This window comes from Miscanthus floridulus, chromosome 15 (assembly GCF_019320115.1).
Source record: "Miscanthus floridulus cultivar M001 chromosome 15, ASM1932011v1, whole genome shotgun sequence".
NCBI classification, from domain to species: domain Eukaryota; kingdom Viridiplantae; phylum Streptophyta; class Magnoliopsida; order Poales; family Poaceae; genus Miscanthus; species Miscanthus floridulus.
Window position 1 is genome coordinate 81,499,279 of NC_089594.1, and position 20,323 is coordinate 81,519,601.

Here is a 20,323-nt window from a genome sequence, read left to right on the forward strand (position 1 = left end):
CCCATGGTGTTATAAATAGAAGTGTTGGTCGGCCTTTGGCTGAGAGATTAGCACACTAGATCCTTGGTGGCTTATGTCATGGTGCTTGGAGCCCTCTAACTCACTCTAGCTTGATAGTGTTCATCCGATTGAGTGAGTGAGCGATTCTTGTACAATTGAATCATGTGGTTGCATCAAGTGGCACTAGGTGATCATCTTGCAAGCCGGTGGTGCTTGTTACTCTTGGAGGTTACCACCTCCTAGATGGCTTGGTGGTGCTCTCCGTCGAAGCCCGCAAGAAGCTTGTGTGGTGCTCTAGAGAAGAGCTTTGTGAGGGGCATTGTGCTCGCCCCGCAGGAGCCGCGAAGAGCAACTCTAGTAGAGTGAGACGCGAGGGGCGACAAGTGGTCCAGCCTGGTCAAGTGCTAGAACTTTTGGTAAGCACTCCACGTGGGAGAGTGTGACTTGTGGGTCACCACTAGCAAGAGGACCGGCAGCAACCTTGGAGCTTGTCTCAACAGGGACATAGCATGTTGGTAAGCACGTGAACCTTGGGAGAAAAATCACCGTGTCAACATTGTTCTTCCCGTTGGTTTGCAATCCCCTTACACAAGCTTGTAATTACTTTCATTTACATTGTGCTTGTGTAGTTGCTCTTGTAATTAGTTAGCTTATGTAGCTCATTAGTTACCTTCTTGCTTGTGTAGCATAGAAGTAGCTCCCTTGCGTGGCTAGTTTGGTTTGTGTAACCTTGTTAGTCACATTGCTTAGTTTGTGTAGCTAAGTATTTACGCTCTCTAATTTGGCATTGGTTGCCTTGTTATTGAGCATTGCTAGTGAGCTTAGGTGGCTTTGTGCTTTTGCTTACTAGCATGTGTAGGAGCTCCCTCATTGCTTGAAGTACTAGTGGCATAGGTTTGTGTAACCTTACTTCTAGAATTGGTTAGGTAAGCTCTAGCTAGCCTGGCACCATTGTTGTCTAATTTGGATCTTTATAAGGTGCTTGTGAACTTCGATAGAGGAGTTTAGTCTTGGCTAGACCGATTGTTTTAATTCCACATTTGTTTTGGTTAGCCGGCGTGATTAAATTTAGAAAGGACTATTCACCCCCCTCTAGTCCGCTATCTCGACCTTTCAATTGGTATCGGAGCAAGGTCTCTCATTTGTGGTCTTCACCGACCCGAGAGGATGGCGTCTAGTAGGCTAGATGTTGAGTGTGACACATTTTTATGGCGCAAACTTTGCACGATGGAAACACCATATGCTTGATCATTTCCATGCAAAGGGACCAAAGTTTTGGTGGATTGCCACTAGTGGTCTCACTCATGTATTGGACCATAGAAATCTCACCAAAGCTCAAAAGGTTCTCTTTGAACTTGATGCACATGCTTGTTGTTTTATAATGGATGCAATAAGTTTTGATTTGATGAAACAAGTAAACTATATGGGAACCACTCATGAGATATGGGAATCAATCAAACACACCTTTGGTGATTCTTCCACATGAGATGATGGCAAATTCAAGAAGGAGGATGAGCCCAAGAAGGAGGCGCATGAGTGTGTTGAGCATGACCATGATTTGGTGATTGTGGAAGATTGCTTCACCTTATGGTCAAGTGATGATGATGATGATCATACCACAAGATCACTTGACAAGATTGATGATGATGCCAATGATGATGCTACTCCATGTACACTTGATGGTGATAATGATGGATCATGCTCGGGCTATGAGAGTGATGTTTCTTCAAGCTCTCAAACTACATCACATTGCTTCATGTCACAAGGTGACACTAAGGTGTCTAATGCAAATGTGATTGATCTTGATTCATATGAGAAGCTTCTAGATAGATATAGTTGCATAAGCAAAGCTTTAGAAAATGAGATGGCTAAAACCGAGAAATTGAAAAATGAAAACTCTTTTCTAAAGAACACATGTGAACAATAAAAGCATCTACTTTATATTACTACTTGTTCACATGAGGAGCTAAAATTGACTCATGAGGAACTTAGTGTTGTTCAGTGATAACTTGGTACAAGACCATGCTTTTCTCACTAAGGAGCTTTCCAATAGAAAAACTAAAACTAGTGAGAGCTCATCACATGGGTCAATTGATCAATCACATATTATTGCTAACCCTTGTGATGTAAGCAAGAAGCATGTATCCACCTCTTGTGATGATTTATTAGAAATGCCATGTTCTTCATAAATAGATGCTTGTTTTACTTCTATGTCTTGTGAGACTAACCTTTTGAAGGAGAACAATGAGCTCAAAAGTGAAGTAAAGAATTTGAGCAACAAGTTAGAGAGGTGCTACAAATCAAAAGTCATCTTTGAGCACATGTTGAAGACTCAAAGAAACTATAGTGATAAGTGTGGCCTTGGCTTCAAGAAGAAGATGACAAAGGGCAAGAAAGTAAGAAAAGAAGGTGCAGAAGCAAGAGAAAGAGAAGCTTTCTCATTTCATGTGCTATCGGTGCCATGAAGTGGGACATCTTGCAAATACTTGCCCAAACAAATAGAAGCTCAAGGAGATGAAAGAAGAAGAGAGGCTCAAGCATGTAAAATGCTTCAAGTGCCGCACATGGGGTCATCTCACCTCTAAGTGCCCAACCAAGCAATTGGTGAAGCAACAAGTGAAGTCTCAACTAGAGCCACAAGATGAGCAAGAAAAGAAGCCCCAAACTCAAATCAAGATCAACCTATGAAGATGGTGGTGATTTGATGATAAAGAAGAAGAAAACTAGAAGGGGTGGAAAAGCAAGAGAAAGAGCAATGCATCCAAGGATGAATCAAGATGCAATGCAAATGAGCAAGAACAAAGAAGAGAAAATGAAGAAGATTGCTCACATGAGGTGTTATAGTTGTGACATATTGGGTCACCTAGCTTCAGGTTGCCCAAACAAGCTTGAGAATAAGGTTCAAGCCAACAAGGAGAAGCAAGGCAATGAGAAGCACAACATGAGCAAGGAAGAAAAGGCTCAATCAAAGAGAAAGTGCTGCTCATGTCAGGAAAGGGGACACATGGTACATTCATGTCCCCTAGGTAACACTCCTAAGCCTATTTCAATTGATGATGATTCTATGCTTAGGAAGGAATGATAATGGTACCTCTATGGTTGCTATTGCAAAACATCCTGCTACTCATACTAAGGTTTTGCCTAAGTATGTTGCTCCTAACTTGAGAGGACCTAAACTTGTTTAGGTACCATCAAAAAGTGGATGATTGTTTATAGATACCATTGGCATTGGAGGCTTGGTTCAAATGGTATTCATCTTGTTGATTATGTAGTTGAGCCAAGTATTGATAAGTGATGATCAGTATCCCAACGCCATGACAAATTAGTGAAGTCCAAGTGCTATCAACAAACAAGTGCTATAATTCAAGTTGTGGATGATATATATATATATATATATATATATATATATATATATATATATATATATATATATATATATATATATATATATATATATATATATATATTTGATGGCTTGCAAGAATTTTAGTTGAAGCTTATATATATATATTTGATGGCTTGCAAGAATTTTAGTTGAAGCTTGCAAATTGATTGAACATGAGCTAACCGAGGTATATCTCTTGTTGATCATTTTATTTGGGTGCATATGAGTTGATTGAATTGGATAAATATGCAATGTTGCTTGCTATGAGATGTTTGAATGGATAAATAGCTTAGTAATTCAAGTTTGGATTGATTTGTGTTGGATAAGTTTATAAGATAACATTTAGTAAGTGGATTTAATGGATCTATGTCTTGTAAAAGTATTCAAACAAGTTAATTTCAAGTTTGATTCACATTTGATGAAGTATAGCTCAAGTGATTGAAATCTGTCCTATATTGAAAATCCGAGTGAGCTATGATCTTAGACATGTTTGAGTGATCAAAACTTATTTAATTGGCATTAAAATTGGTGTACATGCTTCTAGACTTATGGTATAATATGCTGTACAAATTTCATGAGAATTGAATAAGAGATGCTTCGGTTTTGGAGTGGATCATGTCAGCTATAGTGCAACAGTTTTCAGCATATAACAGTGGTGGAAGAATTGAAATCTAGTAGCAATCCTAAAAGTCAAATGAAGCTCAATTTTTACAGCTGCTAGATAACTTAGTGAAGCACATCTCCATCCAAATTTTGTGGTATTTGGATTTGTACTTTGGGAGATATGACATTTTTCTTTGAAGAGTACAGAATCTGCTAGAAAAGTGACAATTATTGGATTTATTTGAAGTCACTTTGATTGAAAGGTCCTCAAGTTTAAACATGTTTGTAAGTAATTGAGGCACCTAAGTTTGGTTATGAGATGATCTAGAAGTATCACAAGCTATGAGTACAAGGCCATTTGATTGTGGAGTGTACTTTACACACATTTGGTACTTAAATTGGAAGATCAAGATCAAACTTAAGATGAAGATAAAGTTTAAGTTCTAGTGACTATTGGAAATTATCTGGTAGAAAGAAAAAGACTTAAATAAGTAGAAAGAAAAAGACTTCAAGAAGAAATCAAGGTCACTCATCTAAGTTAAGTCCATCACTTGGATCAATCAATCAAGTTATTTTAAGTGAGTGTCAAGAATGGTCCTTAGAGAGAGGTCACTTCTCCCTAGTGTAGGGACTTGCCTCCTATGTGTAGGTAAACCAAGTGTGGTACTTGGAAGGCTAATATAGAAGTGGTGATCTGAGGGACATTTGGAATGCTTAGTTAAAGCAATCAAAATGGTTGATCAAGAAAAGCAAGCAACACCTAAAAGGAAGCTAGTCATGGCAATTCAAGTGGTATTCCAAATAGTTCTCTCATGCAAGCATTGATGAAGCAAGCTAACCACAACAAGATAGTGCACTTGATCATATTAGTGGTTCTCAAATCATATGGGTGAATAATGGATTTTATTATTCATGATTGGTCTTCACCAAGCTTATAATTGAACTTCACATTGCTAATGGAGTAATAAATTGGAATCTATGTGACTATCCTCTACTTCAAGATAGCAAAGGTATCATTGTAATGTGCATGATCATTTCATCCCTTACTAGTATGCGATTAGTGCATATAGTACATGGTTCATAGGATCATGCATAACAAATGAAATGTTTAAATTTATAGCCTACCACTATTGCTTGAATGATTAGTTAATCTAGTGGTTAGTATATGAATTTGTTCATGAGCTAGTGAACCTAAGTACTTGATTTAATTTGGATTGCTAACAAGTGACAAATACAACATTGGCAAGATAACCCTTGTAAGAGGTGTGAAGAAGCTTGTCATTGGTTCAAACCGGACTTGGAAGCTTAGGCAAATCAATTTAGTTCAAGTCAACTTAGAAGCTCATGATAAGTAAAAAGAGTACAAGCACAAGACAACAATGCAAATGGATATCTAGTTTGTTTGTTTCAAGTGGTATCTAGACTCAAGTATTTCATCAAGAATTCACAAGTGATGTCTAGATCAACTCACAAGTGATATGCTATAAGTGGTACTCATGAAGATAACAAAGGTTCAAGAAATAGTTTGTATTGATAAATCCAACAAGTGGTTCCATACTAGAAAATTCTTTCAAGTGGTATCACATCTACACGTGGTATCAATCATGCAAGATGATGGTTCCATAAGTGATCCTTAACTTTAAGTGATCATCAAATGAAGAATGCATCCCTCACCTACAAGAGCTCAAGTTTATCAAATGGATGACCCATGCTATGACATAGGGGGAGGTGTCCCACAAATTGGTATCAAGGTCAAAGATCCTATGTGTGGTATCTCAAGGGCTACAAGTGGTGTCATTCTAACATTCAAGTGATGTCCATAAAAAATGCAAGATTCAAGCCTCAACCATCTACCCCAAATACAAACCTTTGCATCAATGAGATGCACACCTTTTATGGAAATTGATGATAAAGGAGAAGAGATTGTACAAAGATATAAAAGCTTTGGGAGAGATTGAGACTAAAGGAGTAGAGGTTGGATATAGACATGGACAAAGAGGGAGCAGCATTGAAGAAAAGAGATGGATCAAAATTCTTGGACAAGAGAAGCACACAAGTAGGGGGAGCAAGCCCATGAACTTTGATTGGTTGCATTTGATATGTGCATAGTCATGTGCTTGCTTGCATTGCATAAATTTTTTAAGATTTGATATGCATGCTTGTGTAGTGTATGCTAGTTGTAGAACTTGAATGATGATTTGATAACTAGCATGCATAGGATGGTAGCTAGACTTGTATTTTTACACGTGGATACTAGAACCTTGCTTATAATATTGATCTCACTGGGGTTTCTAGTATTTTTGTTGTCTAGCTACTCATTGTGCTAAGGATGGTGTTAAAAGTGCAACTCCGATTGGTATCACTACTTTTAAAGGTTTATTCCTATACACCTTAGCATCATTTGGTAGTAATTAGTCTCCCACAATTCCAATCTATGCATATGTGCGAGCTTCAAACCAAACACTCTAGCACATATGTAGGGGGAGCTAATACTACCATTCTGGGTTTGTGGTACTTGTCCAAAATCATTTACATATGGTAAAATTGCTTGGGCAAGCAACATGAATCCAAACTGAGCTTAATTTCCATATCTTTGTAGAGTTGTCATCAATTACCACAAAGGGGGAGATTGAGAGGTCTTTGTAGAGTTGTCATGAATACCGGACGTGTTCGGTATCTGACTCAGGCGGCAGTATTCCCGACGTGACCGGACGCGTCCGATATAGATACCGGACACGTTTGGTATTCTGGCCAGGAGCGGGCAGAGTTGCCGAGGTGACCGGACTCTGGCTCGTAGCAGTGACCGGATGCTGAGCAATCACTGTTTAGCATCAGGTCGTGGTGACGTGGGGCGCGGGTGTTGGTGCAGAGTGGACCGGACGTAGGGGCGCGTCCAGTCGGCCACACTGGATGCGTCCGGTCGTAGTTGAGAGGCTCTAGGAGCACTCTGGACTCGATCGGACGCTGTCCCTCCTGTGTCCGATCACTTCGTTGCAGTGCGTCCGATGCGTCACGTCAAAGCGTGTCAGAGAGGGTCGTTAGGTGGCAACGGCTACTTTGTTTGAATGGGACACATGGCGATCAAGCAGTGATCGGACACAGCGACCGGACGCATCCGGTCGCCACACCGAAAGCGTCCGATGCACACGACCTGCGCGTTCGGTCATCCCAAAAGCTACCCAGTGAAGGCATAACGGCTATTTGAGCATGTGGGGCTATAAATAGAAGTGTTAGTCGGCCTTTGGCTGAGAGCTGAGCACACTAGAGCCTTGGTGGCTTATGTGGTGGTGCTTGGAGCCCTCTAACTCACTCTAGCTTGATAGTGTTCATCCGATTGAGTGAGTGAGTGATTCTTGTACGATTGAATCGTGTGGTTGCATCGAGTAGCACTAGGTGATCATCTTGTAAGCCCGTGGTGCTTGTTACTCTTGGAGGTTGCCACCTCCTAGGTGGCTTGGTGGTGCTCTCCATCGAAGCCGCAAGAAGCTTGTGTGGTGCTCTAGAGAAGAGCTTTGTGAGGGGCATTGTGCTCGCCCCGCAGGAGCCACGAAGAGCAACTCTAGTAGAGCGAGATGCGAGGGGCGACAAGTGGTCTGGCCGGGTCAAGTGCTAGAGCTTTTGGTAAGCACTCCACGTGGGAGAGTGTGACTTGCAGGTCACCACTAGCAAGAGGACCGGACGACAACCTTGGAGCTTGTCTCAACGGGGACATAGCGTGTTGGCAAGCACGTGAACCTTAGGAGAAAAATCACCGTATCAACATTGTTCTTCCCGTTGGTTTGCAATCCCCTTACACAAGCTTGTAATTACTTTCATTACATTGTGCTTGTGTAGTTGCTCTTGTAATTAGTTAGCTTGTGTAGCTCATTAGTTACCTTCTTGCTTGTGTAGCATAGAAGTAGCTCCCTTGCGTGGCTAGTTTGGTTTGTGTAACCTTGTTAGTCACATTGCTTAGTTTGTGTAGCTAAGTATTTACGCTCTCTAATTTGGTATTGGTTGCCTTGTTATTGAGCATTGCTAGTGAGCTTATGTGGCTTTGTGCTTTTGCTTACTAGCATGTGTAGGAGCTCCCTCGTTGCTTGAAGTACTAGTGGCATAGGTTTGTGTAACCTTGCTTCTAGAATTGGTTAGCTGAGCTCTAGCTAGCCCGGCACCATTGTTGTCTAATTAGGATCTTTATAAGGTGCTTATGAACTTCGATAGAGGGGTGTAGTCTTGGCTAGACTGATTATTTTAATTCCATATTTGTTTCGGTTAGCCGGCGCGATTAAATTTAGAAAGGACTACTCACCCCCTCTAGTCCGCCATCTCGACCTTTCATCCGCGCGCGCATACTCCTAACCGGACACACCTAGGTCCAACGACCGGACGCGCCGAGGCCTAGTCTGGTTACCAACGCATCTTTGCACAACTGACCGGACTCTGCTTTCTCCCGCGACCGGACTTGACTCTCTTAGAGTTCGGTCACTTCCAGAGAGGTTCTAGAGAGCTCTTTTGAAGACGGTCATCACTAACTGGACTCCCGTAGCATCCGGTCGCTTCTGCACGTGAAAGAAACACCGACCGGACTCGCAGGTACTAACCGGACGCGTAGGTCACGGAGTCCGGTCACCGATTTTTCAACGCTAAAACAGCTATAACTCTTAGCTTCGAACTCCAAATTTGATTATCTTGGACATTTTGGAAAGCTTACTCAGAGGTCTACACAACCCATTAGTAAACTTGATCCAAAGAAAATGGGTCAACATAGAATTCCAATCCAATATCCATCGCATAGTTCGGAGCACACCGAAAAACCTTTCTCTCTTCTCCAAGTTGATCCAATTCAACTCCAACAACTTCTCCTTAGCAAATGTGCCAACACCACCAAGTGTACACCACCATGTGCATGTGTGTTAGCATTTTCACAATCATTTTTACAAGGATTAGCCACTCAACTTTGCCACGCCACTCGATCCTAGCAATGATGCAAAGTTAGATCACTCAAGTGGCACTAAATGATCGATATACAAATAAGTTTGTCCCTCTTGATAGTATGGCAATCTATCCTAAACCCGGTCATAAACTTTTCTACACACCTATGACCGGTGAAATGAAATGCCCTATAGGTTATACATTTACCTTGCGCATTCCATTCCATCTCCTCCAATATCGATGCAACACATGCACCAACACGATCAACAATGATATGATTCACTTCATATCATCATGTGACCTTATTGGTTCATCGATCTTGACCTCACTTGCTTTTCACCGTTGCATCGGTCCATCGGCGCCAAGTCTTTGCTCAAGCATCCCGCCACGCGGTCCAGCGCTTCAAAGCCTCCGACTTACCCTTCACTCTTGCAACCGGTCCATCAAGCCAAGCCTCATCTTGATCTTCTCCACCTTAGTCACAATGACTCCATGTCATGTCTCGTATGCAATGAGCTCCTTCATTACATATTCACCTGTGGACTAATCTCCTGTGTATTCTCACATAACCACATATTAGTCCACCTAGGTTGTCACTCAATTACCAAAACCAAACATGGACCTTTCAGCCATAAGGTGCGTGTTGACACCGGTTTCCTCATTAGTAACAACCTCGAGAGGGGGGGGGGGGGACGAAGGCTACGCCAGGCACGATCACATCATCAAAGGTTTCTTGCGAAACATTCTCACCATCCTTCCCATGCTTACTCCATATCGTGTAGTCTCTCACGAGTCACGAATCCCCTGGTAATCAAGTGACATAGTATCTGTTCCACGTTAACCCATGTCCTGAGATTATTGCAATCTCTGCATGGGCAGAATACAGGCTATCCATCCCCAGCATAAGCTTTGGCAGTCGTGATGAAGGTGCTGATGTCCATCAAGTACCGCATGTCTGTAGATGAAAGACCGTACATCAATTCTCGATCCATCCTTGCACAGAAAAATATTTCTACTTCATGCGACATAAAAATGGGGAGAGTAATTATAGGGAAATAAAAATTGGATCCTTCATTAACAACAATTGTAGCTCAAAACAATGGGTTGCTGGTTTTGTGCTCATCCAAATTGAAATTGGTCGCCCCATTTTGGAAAACAATTATTCTACACTAATTATAGGAAAATGAACATTGGTAGCCCCCGCTTCAAGAACAATTATTCTACTTCAGGGCACGTGAACATAGAAAGACTAGTTACAGAAAAAGTAAAAATTAGAGATTTCATCATGAACAACAATTGTAGCTCAAATAATGGGTTGGTAAGTGTCACATAGATTCTGTAGTAGTGAAAGGCGATATGTCGATTCTGCAGTAATGGAAAGGCAATCTGTCGGGGTTTAAATACTGCCTAATGCCGATCGACTATGAGTGCTATGGAAGAGCGTCGTTTTACTTAGGCGACTATATTGCACTTTTGAGATTCGTCATATTGTATTGCGTTTGGGCGGTCAATACGCAACCTGCTTCACGGAGACGTTCTCGTTTGCACTCTGTCCGTCCAAAACTAATTAACCTACTGCCGAATGTTGATCGATTGAGTGCTACGCAAGGTTAATTTGACTTAGTTGGGACTCTTGACAATATAATTGAGATTCATTCGTCATATTGTATTGTGTTTTGGCGGTCGATGCAAACCTACTTCAAGGCCAAATAACCCGAAGCCCGAACCTGAAATAACCAAAACGAGACTGAAAGGCCCGAAATATCGGTCATGGGTTCTATGTTCGGGTGCAGGTGGTAACTGGAGACCGAACGTAGTTTATATATTTCGGTCGTCTTTCTCAACTAACCGAGCAAACTGAAAGACCGAGGACCTTAGACTACCCACAATGTTGCATTTCATCGATGCCGAAAGAGAGTTGTAGCATCGAGTAAGACCACTGTGCATACCGATGCTAAGTTAGAAAATCTTCTACTTGGGTCATGTTCGTGCATCGGTGCTGAATACATAAACAAATACTCCGTATTTATCATCAGCAGCAGCACCAAAGTACGTAAGAGGGGAGGATTCTGACTCAATGGCCCCCACATGTACTAGTAGCGTCGGTGCAAATGTGTGGTTGAAAGGTTTTTGGCATCACAGTCAGCTGTCCAAATGTGTCGGTGCAAATGTGTGGTTGAAAGGTTTTTTGGCGTCACCGCTGGTCAGCCGGTGTAGGTGTAGGCAGCCGGTAGGCAGCGCCGTCGCTGCTCGACCAGGGAAGGCCCACCGCTGCTCCAGCGAGGCGGCAAGGGAGGTTGGTCGCATGCATCAGCTGCCAGTGCCACCGCGCCGGTCCTCGAGGCCTGCCCTGAGCGGTATCTTCTCCGACGGACCGGCGCGGCCCCCACGCACTCCCTCTCCTCTCTCAGCTAGATCTGAGCAGTCATCCTTCGTCTCTCTCTCTCTCTTTTTATCGGGTACATCATCCTTTGTCAGTTTGTCTCTTGGTCTACTCGGTTACAACCGAGAAATCGAATCAGAGCAACTTCAGCAGGGCCCTACTTAAGCCCCCATAGCTAAATATGGGGACTCAGGTAAAAAATCCAACTTCAGTAGGACCTCTACTATAGACCCCAAATTTGTGTGGGACCCCAAATCCTCTCACCAGACCTCATTTTGGTTGGGCCAACAACTCGGCCCCCATCCATGCAGGCGCCGCTCCTCTCCCTCCAGTGGCTTCCTCCGACGAGTGTCGTGATGTCCCAGTGCGGCAGCGAGTACCGGCGGCGCGGCTCCCTCTCCTCCCTCGCGCGGAAGCGAGATCGAGCACCGGCGGCGCGGCTCCTCTCCCTCCGGTGGCTTCCTCCGACGAGCTCCGCGCGACTAGATCCACGGAAGGCAGGGACGGAGGGCTCACCGACTCCTCCCCTTCGCGCCGCCCTGCCATGCCGCCTGTCCCCTTCTCCTCCACCTGGGCATGCGCAAGCTCAAGCGCGCGCCGCCTGCCATGGCGTTCGCAACCTCCCCTCCCCGGCATCGTCCCCTTCTCCGCCGCCGCCACGTGCGCGCGGGCCCGCTGCTCCGCCGTGCGGGCCTCCCTCTACTCCGCCATGCGGGCTCGGTCCCCTCTGCTTGGCCGCGCGAGCTCAGCCCTCGCAACCCTGCCGGCACAGGCGAGCACTTGTTCTGCCCACGTCATGGTATGTGGGGTGGATTTCAGGGGAAGAAGATAGATTTAACCCAATGACAAGTGGGCCCCTTATATCATTGTCTACTAATATGGATTTGGGGGCCTTCGTTTTGGGGCTACTGTTGGAGTGGAAGCACAAATTTAGATCAACAAAAATAGGGATAGGCACCCAAAGGGGTGAATTTCAAGGGAAGAAGATAGATTTAACCCAATGACAAGTGGACCCCTTATGTCATTGTCTACTAATATGGATTTGGGGGCCTTCGTTTTAGGGCTAGTGTTGGAGTGGAAGCACAAATTTAGATCAATAAAAATAGAGATAGGCACCCAAATATAAAATGGGGGCTCTAATTTGGGGCTACTGCTCGAGTTAGCTCTTAGAAGACCGAAGACCGATCCCATCGGTTCTTGCTTTCTCGGGAAAAACTTCGGTTCACGATCTCTGAAAACCAAATTAAAAAAAGACCGAAAGAACCGACCTGAAATTTCGGTCATGACCCAATGCTCAGGGGTCTTTGTTTAGACTAAACTAAACTTTAGTCCATGTGTTTGGACGCTAGACAGAAAGCCTAAACAAAAACTAACTATAGTCTAATAAAAATTAATAGAGGCTAATCGATGATTAGAATACATTAGGAAAAAAAGGAATTTTTAATTAGTCCATGTTTAGCCTTTTTATCAAAGGACAACTTTAGTCGGGTGATCTAAACGCCTTAGCTATATACTAACATCTGTTTAGAAAGCATCTCCAATAATCACTGCTACAGAAATTTTTATGGAGGCGGGCCGTCTCCATTCAAAGGCCTCCGTTAATGCGCAGACCATGGAGGCGGACGCCTCAGTTAATCAATCAGAAAAAACAAAAAAAAAACGAAACCGAGCCCATCCAAGCGCCGCCGCCGCCGCTGCTCGCTGGACCGCGCGCACCGACGGATCCCGGCAGCCCGCCCGCCGCCGGATCTGAACTCCTGCCGCCGCACCAGGCATCCGTCGCCGGGATCCGGCCGCCCGCCGCCGCATCCACGTGGATCCGCGCGATCCACCACCACTGGAGCTCGCGGAGCCTGCCTCGAACCCGCCGGAGCGAGCGACGTCCGCCGCCGAGGCGCGCTACTCCCGCCGCTGGAGCTCGGGACGCGCCCGCTGCAGAGACTCCGCCGCCAGAGCGCGCGGCGTCTGCCGCTGGGGCGCGTGAGCCCCGCCGCTAGAGCTCGGAAGGAGAGGGAAAGGGAGGAGGGGCGCCGCTCGGACTCGGCCTCAGAGGGAGGAGGGGCGCCGCGAGGGAGGAGATCTTCGAGGAAGGAGGGGCGCGACTAGGGGGCGGCGCTCGGTGTTGGGCGGAATCGGTCTGAGAGGCGTGAGAAAAAGAAGTGAAGGGGAAACTGTAAGTCTCTGTATTTATACCCGAAACGGCTATCGAGCCTAACCTGAGGCCTCGTAGCGCGTCCGCCTCCGAAAATCGATTTATGGAGATGAATTTTTTTAGATAAATGTTTTTGAAAATAAATTATTTTTGAAGACGGTTGTTTTAAAATGATCGTTTTCGTAAATCGATTAACGTGGTCATGTCATCCTCCTCCTTGTCTCTCCATCACAGACGGACTCGGCCTTGGTAGGAGAGGGGCGCGTCGTATGGGGTCGCACAGGCGTCGACGTCCTACGAGGAGCCTTCGTTCTAGGCAAACGGGGCCGCGCATGTGGGGGGTGGGCGCCGTCGGGATGTGCTCGCGGCCGGCCAGGGAGGAGGCGCGCCGCGAGGAGGGAGGAGATCTTCGAGGAAGGAGGGGCGCGACTAGGGGGCGGCGCTCGGTGTTGGTCGAATCGGTCTGAGAGGCGTGAGAAAAAGAAGTTAAGGGGAAACTCAAAGTCTCTGTATTTATACCCGAAACGGCTATCGAGCCTAACCGAGTCTGTTGGGCCTTTGCTTTTTTTATTATTATTTTTAGGCGGGCCTCCGAAAATCAATTTATGGAGGTGGACTTCTTTGACAACTGTCTTTGAAAATAAATTATTTTTGAAAGTGGTTGTTTTAAAACGACCGTCTTCGTAAATCGATTAACGGGGTCATGTCATCCTCCTCCTTGTCTCTCCATCACAGACGAACTTGGCCTTGGTAGGGGAGGGGCGCGTCGTACGGGGTCGCACAGGCGTCGACGTCCTACGAGGAGCCTTCGTTCCGGGCAAACGGGGCCGCGCAGGTGGGGGGTGGGCGCCGTCGGGATGTGCTCGCGGCCGGCCGGGGAGGAGGCGCGCTCGCCATGCTCGCGCCGCCGGGATGGCAGTCTCGTCTAGGTTGGGGTCGGCAGGGTCGAGGTCGGGGATGGCCCGCGCCGTCGAGGAGGAGGCGCACCGGCGGGGAGGAGGCACTCTGGCGGTAAGGAGGCGCGCCGGTGGGGAGGAGGCACGCCGGCGAGAAGGAGCGCGGCCGGCGGCTGCGGGCGTGCGCGAGCAACTACGGGCGAACGCTTGGGGAGGAAAGCACTGAGAAAGATTTGGGTAGTGTCGTTGATCCAATAGTAATGGGTAGTGGAGAGGAGATTTTGGGTAGCCAACAAATTTGTTGGGTGTGATAGATAGTGTGCTAGAGTGGATTTTTAAGCCTTTCACCACTCAGATTAAGGATAGGTAGTGGAATAGATAGCATTACCGGAGATGTTCTAAGTTATATCGTACCGAACCACCCCTCGTTGTTGAGCTAATCAATGCCCTCTGACGGATGAATCGATCGATAGTGGATCTATGCCTTCCACTCTTGAAATCAAACAAAAATATATTATTGAATTGTGTTAAAAGCATGCACGATGAATTGATGACGGCACCTCAGTGGCCTGTGGTATGGGCTAAGGCACTAAAGTTTAGTAACCTCTGTTAAGTTTAGTGATCCCTGTTTGGTTCCACCCAGTAAAGCAGTTGTCCTATGTACATTTTAGTCACTTTTAAGTATCTCTTGATGACTAAAAGCTACCAAAATTTAGCGACCCCTGAACCTTAGAGAGGTTTTTTTTTTGTATTTTAGTGACTTAAGGTGACACTGGGATGAACCAGACATGCCCTGAAAAGAATAGACGGATGCTTTTGGTGGTCCGCTGGCGAAATGTGTCCGAAAAAGAAGAGCCAAGCAAAGCAAAGGTAGCATGACAAGGACCCCGGCCGTGTCGTCAACTCGTCTCACTATTTTATTTTGCCCTCACATGGATCACACATCCTCAAGCATGGATCGTACTCAGCGCCCGCTAAGGATCTGCATCTGCTGCCTGCCATGTAGTCTACCTGCTTTGGGGGTCGCAGCGGCCTCTGTTGCCGCGCGAGCGATTCTGAAAGAATCCCTCCGGCTGCCCCGCGCCCGCATGGCCGGACGACTGGCGAGCTGGACCGAGGACAAAGACAAGAAAGAAATACCGGAACTACTGCTCAACCGGTTGCTGGTCGCCGAGGTGTTCCTGCAGATGCTTGCTTTGGGGTTGGGGACGATCGCCCTCGTCTGGGCTACGGTGGTGCTGCTCGGCGGCTTCTCCTCCGCGCTCATGACAATGGATTTCTGGTTCGTCACGGCTATCGTCTTTGTAGAAACCGCCAGGTAATTAGCAAGCTCTCCCGTGTTAGCTGTGATCGAATCGCCTTGCTTTCTCCTTTATTACTTCTTCTCGGTTTGTTTAGTATCATTGCTTATTTCTCCCGATACAGCACATGTGGGAGTGAGTTTATCATGACTTCAATGGTGAAGCAGTTTGCAAAAGTACCGTTTGGTAAAAACAAAAATAGCCCAAAAATCCCTACCAGATGAGGCCGTAGATTTTTTGATTGTATAGACCATAATAATGATCACATAAACAGGATCCAAGGCAGCTCAACTCAAGAATGTCGTCCAAAATGGCCTAAAAACTACACCCTAGCTCAACCTTCCTTCTCTACAATCGCTTCCTTTGTACCTCTCGTCTCTTTCGTCACCATCTCTTCGCCCCCTGATCTCATCCTGCAACTTCACCTTGGCTAGCACGTGACGGCAACGCAGGCGCAAGCACAGTTACGACGGCTAGCTTGGTGATGGCCAATATTGTCCATGCAAAAATACTCGTATGCCACGGACGCATGGAGCTAGGTCTAAGGCCTGGATGTATAGCATGGAATATTTCAAAATAGGTGAATAATAATAATATTTTATAAATCCATGAAAATTGAAATGGCACCAATATAAAAAAAAACTCTATTACGTGTGATTTAGATATAGGTTTATGGGGTTTATGTTTTATTTCATAATTATTTGATGGTGGGTAAGTTTTAAAGAAAACAAATAGTTGTAATAGGGCTATTGTTGTTTGAGGATTGATGACCGGATGTTCCTAGATTTTTTAAGAATTTATACAATTATATTTTTTCCAACAGACTCGTTAGAATCAACATGGAGTCTTCGGTACATGCCTCCAATTATAATATAGAATAGATAATAAGATAGTTGGTATATACGTATGGACTTTGGAACCAAATCTATATCTATCGTCCTGTTGGTATATACTTTTAAATGTAGGTGTGTATATATATTTGTGCTAAACTATTCAAATTCACTGTCCTACTTCTATAAACTGGTAGTTATTTATTTCAATCAAATGTGGCAATTTATTTATTTAAGCAGTAGCCATTAGTTTAAAGACGTCTACAAGAATTTGTTTGCTTGCTTCAAGCCGATATCACTAGCTATGTAGGCGCCATGACCACAACGTCGCTGTATATAAAATTAAACCATGAGTACCACGTGTTCAATTATGATATATATAGAGTAAAATTGCACAACTAATTGAAATGCATGATACGATTGTTAAATCTCTGAGCTAGGGTCTGTTCGCTTAAACTTATCAGCCGGCTTATCAGCTAGAATCTACAGTATTTTTCTCTCGCAATAAAACAGCTTCAGCCGGCTTATCAGACGGCTTTAATACCAGCCGAACAGAAAAGTTACTAAAACGTACAGTCAACTTTCAAATTAAAATCTTCCACCTCCAATTATTGTGAAGTTTTCCCCTCAAAACAATAAGCTTTTGAAACCATTTTCCCAAACAAATAGGAGTACAAATTAATAAATCTAATCGTCCCATGATGTCCTTGAGTGCGTACATTGCATTCGCCATCGTGCACACAAACACGGGCTAACTAAACGTTCGTTGGCAGAATCGTCGGCTACAACTCGGCTCCCGAGGCCAAATTCTTCATCGATGTTCCGGCAGCTTTCTTGAGAAGGAAAACCTTGCAGGTCGGAAGTGCGACCGCCGGTTTTGTAGGACTAATCACAATGGGGCCAGCACTGGTTGCTGTTACTCCCATTTTCGCAGCATCGGCCTGCATGACGCTGTCAATCTGGCGTCTGCAAATAAGCATCGGTAGTCATGGTTATGCAGGCTCAAATGCTCCATCCAGAAATGGCAATTTGTTGCCAGCGCTCATCTTGTTCTACGCCCTGGTCCTCACTCAAGGCGCATTGTTCCTCATGTGGCTGGTTGTTGCTATGAGTCGTTCAGCACAAGCTGAAAATTTGTACTTCACAGGGGAAGAGAAGAAGATAACAACTGATAGATATATTGCTCGCACACTCGACATTTGCGTCGAAAAGGGCGTTGTTAGCACCATGAACAGGACTCTGGTCACTTTTGCAGAAGAATTGCTGCAATCTGAACAAGATAATGACCACGAAGATGCAGTTTTAGTTCTACACAATGTGATTAAGAGGGAAGAACGTAGAGATGGAGTGACTAAGCAGATTTGTTCTTCTGACCAGTTGGTTTGCAGGTTGATTCGGTTGTTAAGCTCAAAAGGCCCCTATAAACTAGATACTCGGATACATGCAGCAGAAATCGTAAAGGATATATCAAAAAATCTGTATCTAGCTAACATACCTGGAGCAGCCAACTCCTTATCGTCTCTACTTGATGCTAGATTCATGACAAAAGCAGCACAGACAAGCCACAACACTGGAGAAATCGTAGTCAGCATTAAAAGGGACATGTCGTCTCTTATTGTTCATAGCCTTCAGATTCTTTGCAAGCTCGCTGAGGACCCGGGGAACTGCACAGAGATGTATAACACCAAGGATCTTGTGTCCAAGATAATAGCGTCACTTACTCATGGGCTGCATGTAGCCGTTGTCAACAATAATGAAGATGCAACAGTTGAGATTGTGAGAGAATCCTTAGGCGTGTTGGCTAAGCTTACCAGCGGGACAGGTGAAAGCAGTACAGAACTATGCTGGTATCTATTGGACAATAGCACAACGGTGGTTGGCCACATGCTTTTCATCTTGAGAAACAGTTGCCACACAGACTTGAAGATACAGGCGGTGAAAATGCTTACAAGCCTTACTTTGGGTCGTCGACTGCCGAAAGAACGAAAAGGGCTTGTTTTGGCCCAACTTGAGTGCCCAGATCTTCAGCAGATGGTCACAATCTTAACAAATGATGAAATCTCCAAGGAGGACAGAGCTGTGACGGCGCGATTGTTAGCAGAACTCTGTGCAAATTCTGGATCAGCTCAAGACAGGAACCGACTGAGACCAATCTCCAGTGCATTGTCCACAGTAAGTACATATGGATTTCTTGATACATTTTTGCACTTCAGTACATGGGTTCTATATGAAAAGATTCTCTGACTCATCTTTCCAATCCTACAAATTTTCACAATTATCCCTTGCTGTATTTCTTATTGTTAATATTGTTTGTCATTGAGAATGTTAATCACTGGATTAATGCCAAATAAAAATATGATTCTGTTAGCCAGAGTACTTATAAAAAAGTTTTTCTTTCTTTGCTGTTGGTAGGTACTGAAAGTTATAGGCAACACTCAATGCACAAACGACGTTGATGCTGACACTTGGAAAGTTCTTGGAGGCTTATTAGACCTTACCGTCCAGATTTGTGTCAATCTTGCCATTCCTGCAGACGCTTTTGCTGCTGCGGTCAAGGGGATTCCAGAGGAGGATCATGTGTTTGTAAACAAGCTGAAGAAGATAGTTGATACTTGTATGGACAGATTTTCCAGAAATAGTTCTAAGGGCAGCGAGGATATTGTTTGCCTGATGATCATGAAGGCCGCTGCCAAGTTCGCTACGTGGATAATGGAGATCAACTGCCATTACATCGAGTGTTTTTGCCAGGTGAACTTTCTTGAGAAACTCGACACCTCCATAATCGACATGGCAAACCTGGAAAAGTACATGATCTTAACCGGTTGTCGTGATGAGTCTGAACGTTATGAGACGCTCTCGTCACTAGTAACACGTGCTAAGGATTTGGTTTCGCGGCAAGAGGCTTGATGTGCGCATGTCAATGTGCACTACTTTGGCAGTTTAATTTACTGTATTTGCCATGCATGCTCTGTTATCTCTGTATTTGGCTTTGAAAGGAAACCTTATAAATAGTTCTTGTTTCCTGTGGGTGTAAGTTTGTGAGGGACTACGTTGAGATTTGTCTTGGTCTCCTCGATGTGTAATGAATCATGAATGATTGACACGTGTGTTGAGAGATTTGGAGCTTTTGGTGGTGCATAACATGTTGAATGTGTATATGATTGCTTTGGCTAGTCGAGAGGTATGGAGGAATATGTCTCCTGTCTCATGATGTGTAGGTCAGTATAGATGCGATATGGCAGCCAGCGGCTAACCATTGAAGAGCAAGTGGCTTGGCGCCTATGGACCATGCAATGGTGAAGGATGAGTTGGGGCTTGAAACTCTAGGGACCATCCGTTCCGAAGAGCCACAGGCGATCTGTATTGTTGATCACATGAAGAGTGCAAGAAAACATGCGGACAAGAGGATGATGAAGATGGTGTTAGCAAAGTCGAGGAGGAGGATGGCGTCATGGCACTCTGTGGAGGCCGAACACATGTTTACCTTGGGATAATGAAGATGACACAGTTAAAAATTAGCTCTCATAGCGACAAAACCGTCCACTAATTTCCATGCGCGGAAACGTCGGTTGAATCTACTGAGCAAACATGAAAGATCACAGACGATAATTCGTCAATTCCTCGCAAATCTTTCGTGTAAATTAAGCCCAAGTTTATCATGGTGTGGTTTGGGGATGACTTCCATCCTGGATTACCTGGGAGAGTTGTAACCGGTTAAACTACCTCTTCTTAATGAAATACCTGGGGATAGTTATGATTGAGGGGGAGTGTTAGATAGGCAATGTGCGCATGCATCTGTAACAAACCAATGAGTCATCGGTCAAGCTATAAGTTAGGGGTAGTTGCTATTAGATATATA

At 44.7% G+C, this 20,323-nt stretch overlaps 1 protein-coding gene across 1 annotated transcript; it reads left to right on the forward strand.

Moving 5' to 3' along the window:
- The first annotated feature begins 15,334 nt into the window (after positions 1-15,334).
- LOC136509542 (uncharacterized) lies at positions 15,335-19,587 on the forward strand. Its single transcript, XM_066504309.1, has 3 exons — positions 15,335-15,651; positions 17,238-18,636; positions 18,877-19,587. Exons 1-3 carry the CDS (start codon positions 15,422-15,424, stop codon positions 19,369-19,371), a joined length of 2,124 nt encoding a protein of 707 aa, XP_066360406.1. The 5' UTR covers positions 15,335-15,421; the 3' UTR covers positions 19,372-19,587.
- Positions 19,588-20,323: the final 736 nt, after the last annotated feature.

What these genes read in the sequence shown, in the direction of transcription:
- LOC136509542 (XM_066504309.1), top strand. Translation starts at nt 15,422, where the DNA reads ATGGCCGGACGACTGGCGAGCTGGACCGAGGACAAAGACAAGAAAGAA. An exon ending in GTCTTTGTAGAAACCGCCAG is followed by an intron (nt 15,652 to 17,237) that starts GTAATTAGCAAG and finishes GTTCGTTGGCAG; the next exon opens with AATCGTCGGCTACAACTCGG. An exon ending in TCTCCAGTGCATTGTCCACA is followed by an intron (nt 18,637 to 18,876) that starts GTAAGTACATAT and finishes TGCTGTTGGTAG; the next exon opens with GTACTGAAAGTTATAGGCAA.